Genomic DNA, 12866 nt, shown 5'->3' on the forward strand with positions numbered 1-12866 from the left:
CTACGTTTCTGCAAATGTGCGCCCTGTGCTCCTGTGAGTGAGACCTAAAGTGGTATGGAACCCTGCCTCAAGGAGCCTGCAACACTCTTCCTGGGCCTGAGGGACCTCCACATATCCTGAATGTAAGTGGCTTGTGCACAGAGACTTGATTGTGCTCACACATAGAAAGGAGGGCACAGGTTTGCAAGACCATATGCTCCCAAAGCACAGAGATGCCCTGAACACACAGGAGTGACTCCTGGAAAGATAATCCTTTACCTTACCTTTATAGTTACCCTAGGGCTTGTGGCTACCAGGCTTTTGGAGACCCACATTGTGTTGACCCCAAATTCTCACCAACAGCCCAGATGATGTCCTTGTGTCCTTCCTTACAAGAGACCTTACCAAGCCTCCAGACCTATTTTGTATGACAAGAGATGGGGCAGGCATGAAGGGGTAGATGTGCTCACTCACACATGTTCACATGGATATATGGACACAGTGCAGACAACCTTTACAGAGTCCAGCCTGGTTCTCTGAGCCTTTATTATAGGACAGAAAGCTGTCATTTGGAGCGGTCCCGTGGTCAGTCTGTAAAGCAGATGCTCAGGCTTTGCAGACATGCCTGGTTGATAGTGTCTCCAACCCAAGAAGGCGAAGGGCTTTTTACTCTGTCTTGGCACCCAGGGCATCTTGGATACTGGGTGGGCCCTTTCTCAGTGAATTCAGATGGAGCTGGGGCTGTGTGGATCACTACGCTGCTCCCTTCAGGGGCACGCTGTCTGCTGGCTGATCCAGGTACTTCTTCCTTGCCAGGGCCAAGTGGGTGAAGACAAGGATGAGGATGAAGCCTGAGGGGCCCGAGAAGAATGGGTTAGCCCTCAGAAGGGATGATGAGAAGACAGGGTTTCCCTGTGTAGCCTTGGCTGTCCTGGACTCGCTTTGTAGACCAGGCTGGCCTTGAACTCACAGCGATCTGCCTGCGTCTGCCTCCCGAGTGCTGGAATTACAGGCATGCGCCACCACGCCCAGCTTATAAAGTTTTTTGTTTTGTTTTGTTTTGTTTTTTAAAGGGCTGGTCAAAGTGGTAAAGGCCCAGTTGTCCCCTATTCCTCATCTCTCCTCGCTCACACATACATCTTCTCTGGGATCAGATTGGGGAGTTCATAGGAGAGCCAGTGAGCTGTTCACATAGACCCCCCCCCGCAAGAGAAAGACACCTCACAGCCTTGTACTAGAACCAGCGAAGAAAATCACCAAAGAGCAAATTTATGAGAATAAAGACAGAAAAACTTCCATTACCTATGGCTGCCAGGGTGCCCAAGAGGACGCCCACTGCTGACAGTTTCGTGGGCATTCCCTTCATGCGGCCCACCTTGCGCATGCATTGACCCTCCACATTGCAGCGACATACGACCACTAGGGTGGGGAACGAAGAGAAGAGTGCTAGAGTTGGGGAGCTCCCAGCTGCTTAGAACTTCCTGTGGCTGATACATGTTCTTTGTGCACGCCTGTGTAGGCATGTGTGTGTCGAGGTGCATGTGTTTCTGTGTGTATGGCAGGATATACACAAGCACATCGGCCCAGCCACACACGTGCAAGTGTGTACAGGCATGTGCTGTCTATATGAGAGTGCGTCGTGTATACTCAGGCTCTTTCCCCTGTACCCTGATGGCTCCCTCAGGAAGTAAAGATACCAACTTTGGCTGCAGGCAAGTCCTAGCCTCACCTCGGACCTGGAGTTGCCACATCTCAGCATCGTGGTGGACAATCACAGGTACCATGTATTCACCAGGCTCTACCCAATGCAAGGCCAAGGTGAGGAAGGCGTGGGAATCTGTCGGGGTGTAGAACATAATTAGGGTCACTAGTCTGGACAGGCTCCATGTGAGCTGCTCCCCAACATCCAACCCTACCCCCACCTTACCACCCTCCACAGCGCCATTCCCTTTCCCATGCCACATACCATTGAAAGGTTGGAGGCGCCAATCCCTCTGCACGGTGGGGTTGGGACCAAGAGCAAAGCTGTAGGGACCATTCTTGTCGGCCAGGTCAGGGTCCTCACTGGCCCCACTGACAATCACACCATAGTCTTGGCGGGGCGTACAGAGGTGTCGGCTGGGCCCAGAGGCCAGAGTCAATGCTGGGACGGAAGGGGCCTTCAGGAAATGGACCACAACAGTGGCAGAAGTGCTCCGTCCTGGATCATCTGCATTGGTGGGGATGAAGTAAGCCTCTGAGAACCTGGGCTGGTCCCCATGTACCCTACGCAGCCCGTTAGTTTTACTCTGCTGCTTTCCTTCATGCTCCTGTACCCCAACTTCTTCTTCCCACCCTGCTACTTCCCCCATCAGTCTCTTCCTCGTCCTACCCTTCATCCTTCCACTGTTTGAACAACTACCCGGCCCACCTGTATCTTTCTAGATGCCAAATTTGTCTCACTGTTGATACTAGTGAACAGACATGCCCTGGGCCACGGAGGAGTTTAACTCTTCTGACTTCCATGGAATGCCTGGTGTACCCTTCCCGACTTGCCTTCCCAGGGACGGTTGTTTATCCTATTAAAGTGTCATTCACAGGAGTCCCCCTCACCTGCCTTCAGTGTCCCTCTTGGCCCATCTTAGTGTTCCTGCCTCAGTTCCTGGCCTTCCTTCCAACTTTCCCACTCTAGTGCTCCTCGTCCTGTCTGCCCCTTGAGTTGACAGCCCAAGAAGCCCATGGGACAGGCTTGGGGATTTTTGAGTGTCAACCCCAACGGTGGTTTTCATATAAAGTTTCCAAGTGGAGTTGCAATCCCTTGAGAAGACTTCACCCCTGCTTGATCATACCTGTGTCTTGGGCCTCCACAAGCACTGTGTATGTGTCCCCAGGCTGGGCACCCTGCAGGGACTGGGCTGTGTGTACCTCCCCAGAGACCTCCTTGATGCAGAGCCAGCCCTCTGAGTCATTGACCAGGGAGAACCTGAGACCCAAAGAAGGTGTGTTTGAGGGAGGCACTGCAACAATATCCAGCGTTCTGCCCAGAAACTGCCAGGATGGTGTGGCCTACTCAAGTCCTGGATCCTTCCGGTGACTTAGGGGCAACAACAATGCGGGTTAGCCCAGCCACCCAGTTTCAGGATTTGTTGGTGATAAGGTGTTTGAACTGTAGGTAGGGGCAGGGTTATCAGAACCTGTGGGGGGTGGGGCATGGGGTTGGCATCTGGTTCAATTTCACTTGCTTTTAGAGCATCCTGACAAGAAGTCTGGAGGGCTCAGACCCAGGCACAGCTTCAATGTGGGTGGTGGCACTCCCTTAAGGAGGACTAATTGGAGCTCCCATGGGATCTATACACCCCCTCCATGCTTACCTACTCCATCCAGCCCTGACTCTCCAGGAGTCAGACCCTTGGCATTACTCATAGTTGGAGGAATATTTTAGGCCGTATATAAATGAGTTTCTTTGGGGTGTTGAAATCATTCTTGGGGAGCATGGGAAATCCAGGCTAGGTAAGAGGCAGGGCTTTTGGCTTACCTGAGGGTTCTGCTCACAGGGTCTGAGGGCTGGATGGTCAGAAGGAGGGAGCCAGCTGGGGCGCTAACTGGGATGCTGGCTTCATAGCTCTCCTGGTCCAACTTGAGGGGTGGTATCACCCTCTCCACCAGTACAGTCACCGTGGCTGTGGCTGCAGGGCCTGGGCCTGGGCCCACCACTTCCTCCACGTTCCATACCACCACTGCCACCTTGTGAACAGGAGTTGTCTCGTAGCTGAGGTTCTGGAACCAGTGAGTTCTGGGTCACTGTGTGGGTCAGGGCGGCACACTTGTGACCCTTCACCACCTGCCCGCCTCCTAACCTTTTGGAGTCTGAGCTGGACATGGTCAGATTCTGGCTCCCAGGACAGGTCAAAAATCCCTTCCGGGTCTCCGTCTTCAATGGCAAAGTCCATGAGGCGGAAGGCAGGTTCAAGGTCAGCATCAGTGGCTGTGAGTGTGGCCACCAGAGCCCCAGGCCTCGCATCCTCAGGAAGACTTACAGGTCCAATCTGGAGAGGTGGAGATGTTTGGTGAATAGCGCCAGCACCCGGCCAACAATCTCCATACCTCTGGGTCAGCTTACCTGGGAGGTGACGAACTCGGGGGCGTGGTTGTTGATGTCTGTGACCATGACCGTCACCTCACACATGCTGCTGAGTCCTGACGTAGGGGAGGGTTTGATGGTGAGGTCCCAGTAGGAGCAGAGGGGCCAGGGGCCAAGGCCATCCACCATCAGGGTACTTACCACCCTCTGCTCCTGCTGAGTCAGCAGCCAGCACCTGAAGCAGGATGTTCTGGCCAGCATGGAGTGGGGCAGTTCCCAGTGTTACAATGCCTGAGGTGGAGTCTAACTCGAAAGCTTTTTCTTCAGTCCCTTCCTCAGGTGCAGGGCTCAACCACCGATACACAATGTGGGAATTGGGTGATCCGGGGGCGTCCAAATCCTCTGCGGACAGCTTGGTCACTTCAGTTCCTATAAGACAACAACCCCACCCACTTGAGCACGCACACACGCTTGCACATGCAAATATGTGGTGTGTGTGTGTGTGTGTGTGTGTGTAATGTCTGTGTGTGTGGTGTGTGTGAGTATGTGTTGTGTGTGTGTTGTGTTGTGTGTGTGTGTGTGGTCTGTGTGTGTGGTGTGTGTATGTGGTGTATGTGTATGTGGTGTGTGTGAGTATGTGGTGTGTATGTGCGTTGTGTGTGAGTGTGTACATGTATGTGTGTGTATTGTGTGAGTGTGGTATATGTGATGTGTGTGTGTGGTGTGCATGTGTGTGTGTGTGGTGTGTTATGTGGTATATGTGTGTGTATTGTGTGTGTGGTGTGTGTATGTGGTGTATGTGTGTATTGTGTGTGTGTGATGTGTATGAATATGTGTGGTGTATGCGGTGTGTCTGCGTAAATGCACGTGCTTGTGTATGTGGTGTGTGTGAGTGTGTGTGTGTGTGTGTGTGGTGTATGCGGTGTGTCTGCGTAAATGCACGTGCTTGTGTATGTGGTGTGTGTGAGTGTGTGTGTGTGTGTGTGTGTGTGTGTGTGTGGTGTATGCGGTGTGTCTGCATAAATGCACGTGCTTGTGTATGTGGTGTGTGTGAGTGTGTGTGTGTGTGTGTGTGTGTATGCGGTGTGTCTGCGTAAATGCACGTGCTTGTGTATGTGGTGTGTGTGAGTGTGTGTGTGTGTGTGTGTGTGGTGTATGCGGTGTGTCTGCGTAAATGCACGTGCTTGTGTATGTGGTGTGTGTGAGTGTGTGTGTGTGTGTGTGTGTGGTGTATGCGGTGTGTCTGCGTAAATGCACGTGCTTGTGTATGTGGTGTGTGTGAGTGTGTGTGTGTGTGTGTGTGTGGTGTATGCGGTGTGTCTGCGTAAACGCACGTGCTTGTGTATGTGGTGTGTGTGAGTGTGTGTGTGTGTGTGTGTGGTGTATGCGGTGTGTCTGCATAAATGCACGTGCTTGTGTATGTGGTGTGTGTGAGTGTGTGTGTGTGTGTGTGTGTGTGTGTGTGTGTGTGTGGGATCTGTGCCTGTGTGGGATCTGTGTGTGTATGTGAGTGTGTGTGTGAATGTGTGTGTGATGTATGGTGTGTTTGGCTCTGATAGAGAGCTCTGAAGCTAAACCTTCCCACTGAAGCAAGATGGGATGGTTTCTAGGAACTCTGCCCTTTCCCCGCTCCTGACAAGGCCCATAACCCACCTGGGGCACTGAGCTCAGGGATGCTGAGTGTTGGGTCATGTGGAGAGCAAACAGGGGCATTGTCGTTCTCATCCATCACCACCACCTGCAACTCCAGGGGTTCCGCATAGTCCTCGCCACGGGAATTCTGAGCTCGGACTTGGAGCAGGTACTGGAGTGGGCAGTGGGGACTTCAGGTTAGGGCCAAGGGTGGCTCCAGCCTGGGGAGGATTAAAGTCCCTTCTGGTGGCCATCCACATCTCTTCTGGGATGTCTTCAGTGCCTCAGCATCTGTGGGGGGATGTAACAGAGCACCCTCCAGTCTGCCCAGGGGCTCCCTCTCACCTCACCTCAGCCTGACCCTCTCGGTCCAGCTCCATGGTTACATGGATCCTTCCTTCTGAGTCCACATCAAAGGGTCCTGGAGGCTGGCTCTCCAGTTGGTAATGTGCATCTCCTCCACTCCAGCGAACCTGAGAGGGGCACAGAAAGTGAAAGCACTCCATGCTGAGAGGTAGGAAGGATCTAGGTCAGGACAAGAAGCCTGGACCCTTAGCGCTTGTGTCTTGCTACTTGTGACAACCTTACTCTGGTCCAAGCCTGGATCTTGCCCAAAGTACCTAAATTACCAGGTTATTTTATTTTCTGCTTTCTCAGTCTGGGCCTCACCCCAAGGCATTTCTAGAAAAGGCCAAAGACATTCCTGGCTTGGGTGACAATCCTCATGGCAGTGACAATTGGCAGCTATATATACTCCCTGAGGAAGCCTCAGGCAAGCTGCGGATGTCAGAACTCAGATTCACACCTGCCAGAGGAGAGCAGACGATGTAGTGTACGCTTGCTGCCCACCTCACAGTGGGATTGTGAAGGAAGGGATGTCCGAGCATCCGTGTGACTCAGGCCCAGCTGCACTAGCCATGGGGTTAACTTCGGCCACTGATAGCCACTTCTCACCTGGGCAATGCTGTGTGGGTATGCAACCCTGAGATTCTCTGCCAGGTGAACAGGCTCTAGGGGTGCCCAGGTGTTCTCCACTATGGAGATCTCCACAGTGGCCATAGCCTGGTTGCCTGAGGGCTCGTCACCCATGTCCTTGACCTGTACCAAGAGCTGGTAAGGCTCTTCAAGGGCGTGGTCTAAGCTGGTGCTTCCTAGAAGGGACAGAAGGTCAGCTGAGCGTGGACGCAGGGAGGAAGGCCCAAAACATCCTCAGCCAGTACCAAATGGGAAGCCAAGCATATTGCAGGTGTTTGGGAGGCTGGAGAGATGGTTCAGCGGCTCTTCCAAGGGACCCATACTGTATTCCCAGTACCACCTGGCAGCTAACACCTGCCTGTAACTCCAGTTCCAGGAGACCTGACGCCCTTTTCTGGCTTCTATAGGCATCAGGCATGCATGTGATGCACAGACATAGATACAGGCAAAATATCCACACAATAATAATGATGATAATAATAATAATAATAATAATAATAATAACAACAATAATAATAATAATAATAATAATAATAATAATAATAATAATAATAATGACAAGCTTTCTCTGTTGTAGCCTTGGCTGCCCTGGACTCACTTTGTAGGCCAGGCTAGCCTCCAAATCAGAGATCCTCCTGTCTCTGCCTCCCAAGTACTGGGATTAAAGGTGTGGGTCACCACTGCCTGGCTCACAAATATTTTTCTTTTTCTTTTTTAAAGATTTATTTGCTTGTGTATACAAGCACTCTATTTGCATGTATGACCGAATTTCCGAAGAGAGCATCGGATTTCATTATAGATGATTGTGAGACACCATTTGGTCGATGGGAATTAAACTCAGGACCTCTGAATGAGCAGCCAGTGCTCTTAACCACTGAGCCATCTCTCCAGCCCCCACAATTATTATTTTTAAAAGATTCAACCAACCCACCCCTGCAACAAAACAAACAAACAAAAACAAAAAAACAAAACCCAAACCAAAAAGACTCAAAAAGAAGCCAGGCATTGGTGGTGCATGCCTTTGATTTTAACACTTGGGAGCCTCTGTGAGTTTGTGGCTAGCCTGGTCTACAAAGCTAGTTCCTGGACAGCCAAGGCTACACAAAGAAACCCTATCTAAAAAAAAAAAACCAACCAACCAACCAACCAACCAACCAACCAACCAACCAACCAACCAAACAAACAAACAAAAAGGACCCAAAAAGAGAAAAAGAAAGAAAAATATTAAGGGATACTATAGTCTTTTTTTTTTTTTTTAAGCCTTATTTTATTATTTATTTATGTGTATTGTGTGTGCCTGCATGAGTGCAAGTACCGGAAAAGGCCAGAAGAGGGCATTCAATTCCCAGGAACTGGAGTTACGGACGGTTTATGAAATGGGTGCTGAGAATTGAACTCAGGGCCTCTGCAACAGCAGCCAGTGCCCTTAACCACAGCACCGCCTCTCCTGTCACCATTGTAAGTATGTGACTGGCACTTGGCAGACTGCAACTTCACTTCCTCAGTGAGAGGCTGACAGACTGTTGAGGTAGTTGGATGGCCAGGGTGAGGGGGAGGGCAGATAGGTGGGCATCAGGCTGAGAGAATGGACGGTTGACTAGGCGGGAGTGTGGCTATGAGGATAGGAGAGTATATGGATGAGCCAGTGTTGGGCAACTGCGCTGGGCCAGTCATTTGGGGGGGCTAGATGAGTGAGAAGGTGGCTAGCTGCATTTAGGTGTGAGTCACTTATCCTTCCATCGCTAACTTGTACCTCTGATCAAACCCCCAGAAGTTGAGCTAGCTCTGTGTCATTCCCAAGGCATCTTAACTACAGCTCTTTCGTCCAGTCCTACCTGGTCTCCCTCTATCCCATTTCTGAACTCACCGTGCACATCCCAGCCTTGGCCTCTGCCTGGGATGCCCTTTTCTCCTTCCTCTCAGCTCCACCTGCCCATCACTTAACAGCATTCCCTGACCCTCCCTCCATCAAACCCAGTCATGCTTACCCTTGGGACTAAGGGCCAGAGCCCCTTGTCTTGGGTCCAGCTGAAACATCTCTGGTAAAGGCTGAGCTGGAGACTGGCTCAGAATGTGGAACCGAAGGTCCGAGTTAGCCGTGCCTGGTGCATCCCCATCAGAAGCCTCAAGGAAGAGGAAGGGGATCCCTGGGTGGGGGAGGGGTATGCTGTAAAGGCTGGCAGTGATAGGGAGACTCCTGTGCCTCCCTCTCTCTTCTCAGAGCTTCTGTCTGTGCTCACCATTGTATCAAGGCTCTGGAGGTGAGCCTGTTTTTTCATCCCATTTCACATAAGAGTAAACTGAGACCCACTCCCACCCCCAGCCCCCAGTAGATGGAGCCATTAATGGAGCTGGAGAGCATAGAATGGGACAGACTTGGAGGACAGATGGAACCCTGCTGATTTGTCCTTGGTAACTGTCTCTTTACTGTCTGATGCCTTATCAGTGTCTACCTGACTTTACTACACAGTGGTTGCCCTTGCCAACTCACCAGGCTTGGTGCCCTGGCTCAGCTGGGTTCTGTAGATGGCCTGGGAGAATTGGGGTACCTGGTCATTCTCATCTTTCACATGCACAGTCACAAGCTGTGGACCCCACAAGACAAGTCCATCTTCAGACTCCAAGGTGACCTGGAAGGGAAGGGTCGTTGGTCCCCATCTCAGTCTTGCCTGCTTGTCTGTATACCTCAGTCTGTCATACCTGTAGCTGGTATTCTGCCTTTTCCTCCCAGTCCAGGGCCCTTGTTGCCATCAGAAAACCAGACTCTGGATCCACAACAAAGGGGTCTTGAGCCGAGTCCATGCCTGAGTCTCCCGATAGGACAATATGGCCTTCATCCCTCCCAAGGGGTAGTAATAGCTGGTAAGAGAGAAGAGAGGCAAAAGAACTAGGGGTGGGGCTAGACTCAGCGGTTTTCAGGGGTTGCTTATTGATGTCCTGCACATCAGATATTTACCATATGCTTCATAACAGTAGCAAGATTACAGTTATGAAGTGGTTGGGGCTCCCCACAGCACGAGGACCCGTTCTTAAAGAGTCATGGCATTTAGGAAGGTTGAGACCCACTGAGCCAGAGGATACCATCTTGACCTATAAGGCTTCATTTTAAATATGGAGAAACTGAGTCTCAGAAGGAGCTGGCACCTGCATAAGATCTCAAATCCAGTATCAAAGCTTTAGAGGCAGAACTTTTCCTCTAGTACCTGATACTCTCCCCACGCTCCCTGCTCCCTTCTGCCCGAAGCTGGAACCGCTCCACCCACGTGTCTTCTCTTTTTTAGACAAGATCTCCCGACGTGGCCTAGGCTGGCATCAAACTCTTTGCTCTCCCTTCACAGCCTCTCCCGTGCTAGGATTGCAGACACACGCCGCCACACCCAGTACCATCCCTTCTGTTCTTTAACTCAGAGCTCCACTTTCCTCTGGGACTAAAATCCTGTTAAGTTACTTTGACTAATCCACACACCATGTAGAAAGCAGGACTCTAAGGAGAAACTGTGGCAGGAAAGAGAACTGGCCCTAGAGGTAGGAGAAGCACCATGTTGGGGGTGATGGGAACCCACCCTGTGCCCAGGCTCACCTTGACTATGTACAAAGGGAAATTTCCAGCATAGTTTTCGGGGACCTCCACACTTAGCTCTGCAGGCTGGGCCTCGGTGGCAGACGCCTGTGGAGGAAATTCTCACCGTGTTCCATGGGCACTGGCTGGAAGAGGGGATTGCTGATCCCTCTCCAGCCTACACAATCTTAGTTCATCCACCTTGAGGTCTTAGACTTCCTGAGCCCACAGCAGGCCCACAGCTCCAACTCTGAACTCCCAACCCTCATACTACTCTCTTTTCCCCCCCTCAACACAGGGTTTCCCTGTGTAGCCTTGACTGTCCTGGACTCACTTTGTAGACCAGGCTGGCCTTGAACTCACAGTGATCCGCCTGCCTCTGCCTCCCAGAGTACTGGGATTACAGGTTTGTGGCAGGCACTGCACCTGGCACCCACACTGCTCTTATGGCCAGTGTGATGAGTCTAGGTGAGATTGGGGACACCAGCGTTAACCCCCAAGGTTGCGATCTGAAGGGAGACGCAAGGCCCAACTCACCTGAGTAACAGAGAGGCATAGTAACCACAGGTAGGCAGAGATCATGGTGGAGGTGGGCCTGAGGGACATGGAAGTGAGAGTCTAGCACAGAAGGGCAGGGAGAAGGGTTTGACCCCATATATATATATACGGCTAGAGGGATCTCATTATGGCCTAGTGTCCTCTTCTCCCTGTGACGGCCTCTGGTTCTCTGTTGCAAATGTTTAGCTCTTCCGTTAGACCAAGTGAGGCTACTAGGTCCAGCCGTCCTGCCTCTTGGATTTTGCTCTTGCAATCAGTGCCATAGAAGTTTTCACCCCCAAACCCCTTTCTCCTTCCTGCTATAGGCCCCGCTTAGCTCCCAGATCCCAGAGTGCTAGGTATTCAGTAGCCCACCGTCACTTCCTGCAGCTGTTCCATGTTTCAGGCAAGGCCAAAATGGCCAGGCCTGGCCAAGGTCATGGAGGACTTGATCACAAGAGGTTTCCTTCTGGAACAGAGGACCTGTGCCTCAGGTCTTGGGGATTATCCTGTTTCTTACTGCCACCCTCCAGACAGAGACTGCTCCCTGGGCAGGAAGGCACATCTCAACAGGGAGCTATGAATATGCAACCTTCACGCGCGCACACACACACACACACACACAGACACACACACACAGACACACACACACACACACACACACACACACACACACACACATCCCACTGCAAGATGGATCCCCAAGTATTCTTACCCAGATATCTGAAAGACAGGGTAGTGCCCCTACTCCCAACCCCAGCCCTGTCTGCCCAAGAACTCCCAGCCCTTCACCTACTGATGCCCAAAGCCTCTCCCTTGGTCCAGCTTCCAGGAGAGAGGGCTCTTTCTTCAGGGAGCTCTGGCAAGTTGGGCTAGGTGGAGCAAGGCAAGGTGGACACTTAAGCAGGTAGGCGGTTCCAGCCACGATCGCTCAGGAGTGGAAAATGCCACTGGGCCCACAGCAGCAGGCCTGGCCCTGCCTCGCTCCCACCTTCCTCAGGTTACTTATTGACTTTGGAATCCAGGGCTGCTAAGCATCAGTGACTGCCAGCCCTAGGAGGTGGGCAGATCTTGGTCTGTCACTCCCACCTTGACACAGCCCAATGAGCACTTCCTGGCCCTCTGGGCTTGGACACAGTTTTTTTTTTTTTTAAGGCTTCAGACTTGGCCCCACTTCTCTGTGCAGTGGCATCTGTAGCCAGATCTCTGCAGTACTGTTCCTTGTGCCGGGAATGCTCTTCCCACCCTTTATTGGGGTAGTAAATACCTACTTGTGCAGCAAACACGAACGACCCCTTCTCCAGGAAGGCCCTTACACTAACAGGCTGGATTGGGACCACCTCTGGTAGTTCCCTCGTTCCACACCAGGAACTGTCTCTACTGATGCACAGAAGGCTCCAGCTCGTCTCCCATTTATTAGCCTGGGAGTCCCTCTGAGCAGGCTATGACCTTTGCATGCCCCAAGTACTGCCAAGTAGCTTGTGGAGCTAAGAGAAGGATTGGCAGTGTAACTTGAAGGGCACATGACCCCAAGTGGGTGCTAGAAGCTCTACGTCACACATCAGTGAGACCAGAGGATTGGACCAGAAGCCTGAGAGGTTCCCCAAAGCTCCCCGAGCCTCACAGAACACTGACAAAGGTGAAGCACTGACCCATCTCATGTGTCTAAGAAGAAAAAGAGAAGATTGAGCCTGTTTTATGCGACATTGAGGGAGTTGCCAGGCTCATCAGGGCCTCCTCACCTCCCCCATAAGGCTGGCTAAGCAGACTCAACAGAAGGTTTGTTTTCTGGGAGTCTCAGACAAGGAGAGAGAGTAAGAAGATCCTGGTCTCCCACCTTTTGTTGTCCTTCCACATTTTGGGGTTTCCCCGCTCCCCCGAGGACTTCTTATGGAGAATCTGGTTAGCATCTGGGCCAGGACAAACTGAGTGTCTGTTTTGGGATCACCGAGGCACAAAGTCTGGGTTAGTGCCATATGTGGGGGGCGGTTGTTGAAGGGGATCTCCCACACATACTGAGTGCCTATAACCAGCACCCAGAACTTCTCTGAGCATATGCCATTGTTATTTCACCCACTCCATTCTGAATAGAGAACTGTCCCTTGTCATACCTTGAAGTACAGG

General features: G+C 51.7%; 1 protein-coding gene across 1 annotated transcript; it reads right to left on the bottom strand.

Moving 5' to 3' along the window:
• Positions 1–501: 501 nt before the first annotated feature.
• On the bottom strand, positions 502–11684 carry Cdh16 (cadherin 16). The gene is made up of 18 exons (XM_051168989.1): positions 11539–11684; positions 10743–10800; positions 10227–10313; positions 9347–9505; positions 9138–9276; positions 8635–8793; positions 6626–6822; positions 6022–6144; positions 5693–5843; positions 4241–4468; positions 4079–4155; positions 3816–4004; positions 3494–3735; positions 2808–2941; positions 1946–2188; positions 1709–1816; positions 1282–1398; positions 502–830 (listed from the first exon to the last, which is right to left on the bottom strand). Exons 2-18 carry the CDS (start codon positions 10785–10787, stop codon positions 733–735), a joined length of 2496 nt encoding a protein of 831 aa, XP_051024946.1. The 5' UTR covers positions 10788–10800; positions 11539–11684; the 3' UTR covers positions 502–732.
• Between the last annotated feature and the right edge of the window lie 1182 nt (positions 11685–12866).

This window comes from Acomys russatus, chromosome 26 (assembly GCF_903995435.1).
Source record: "Acomys russatus chromosome 26, mAcoRus1.1, whole genome shotgun sequence".
Lineage (NCBI taxonomy): Eukaryota > Metazoa > Chordata > Mammalia > Rodentia > Muridae > Acomys > Acomys russatus.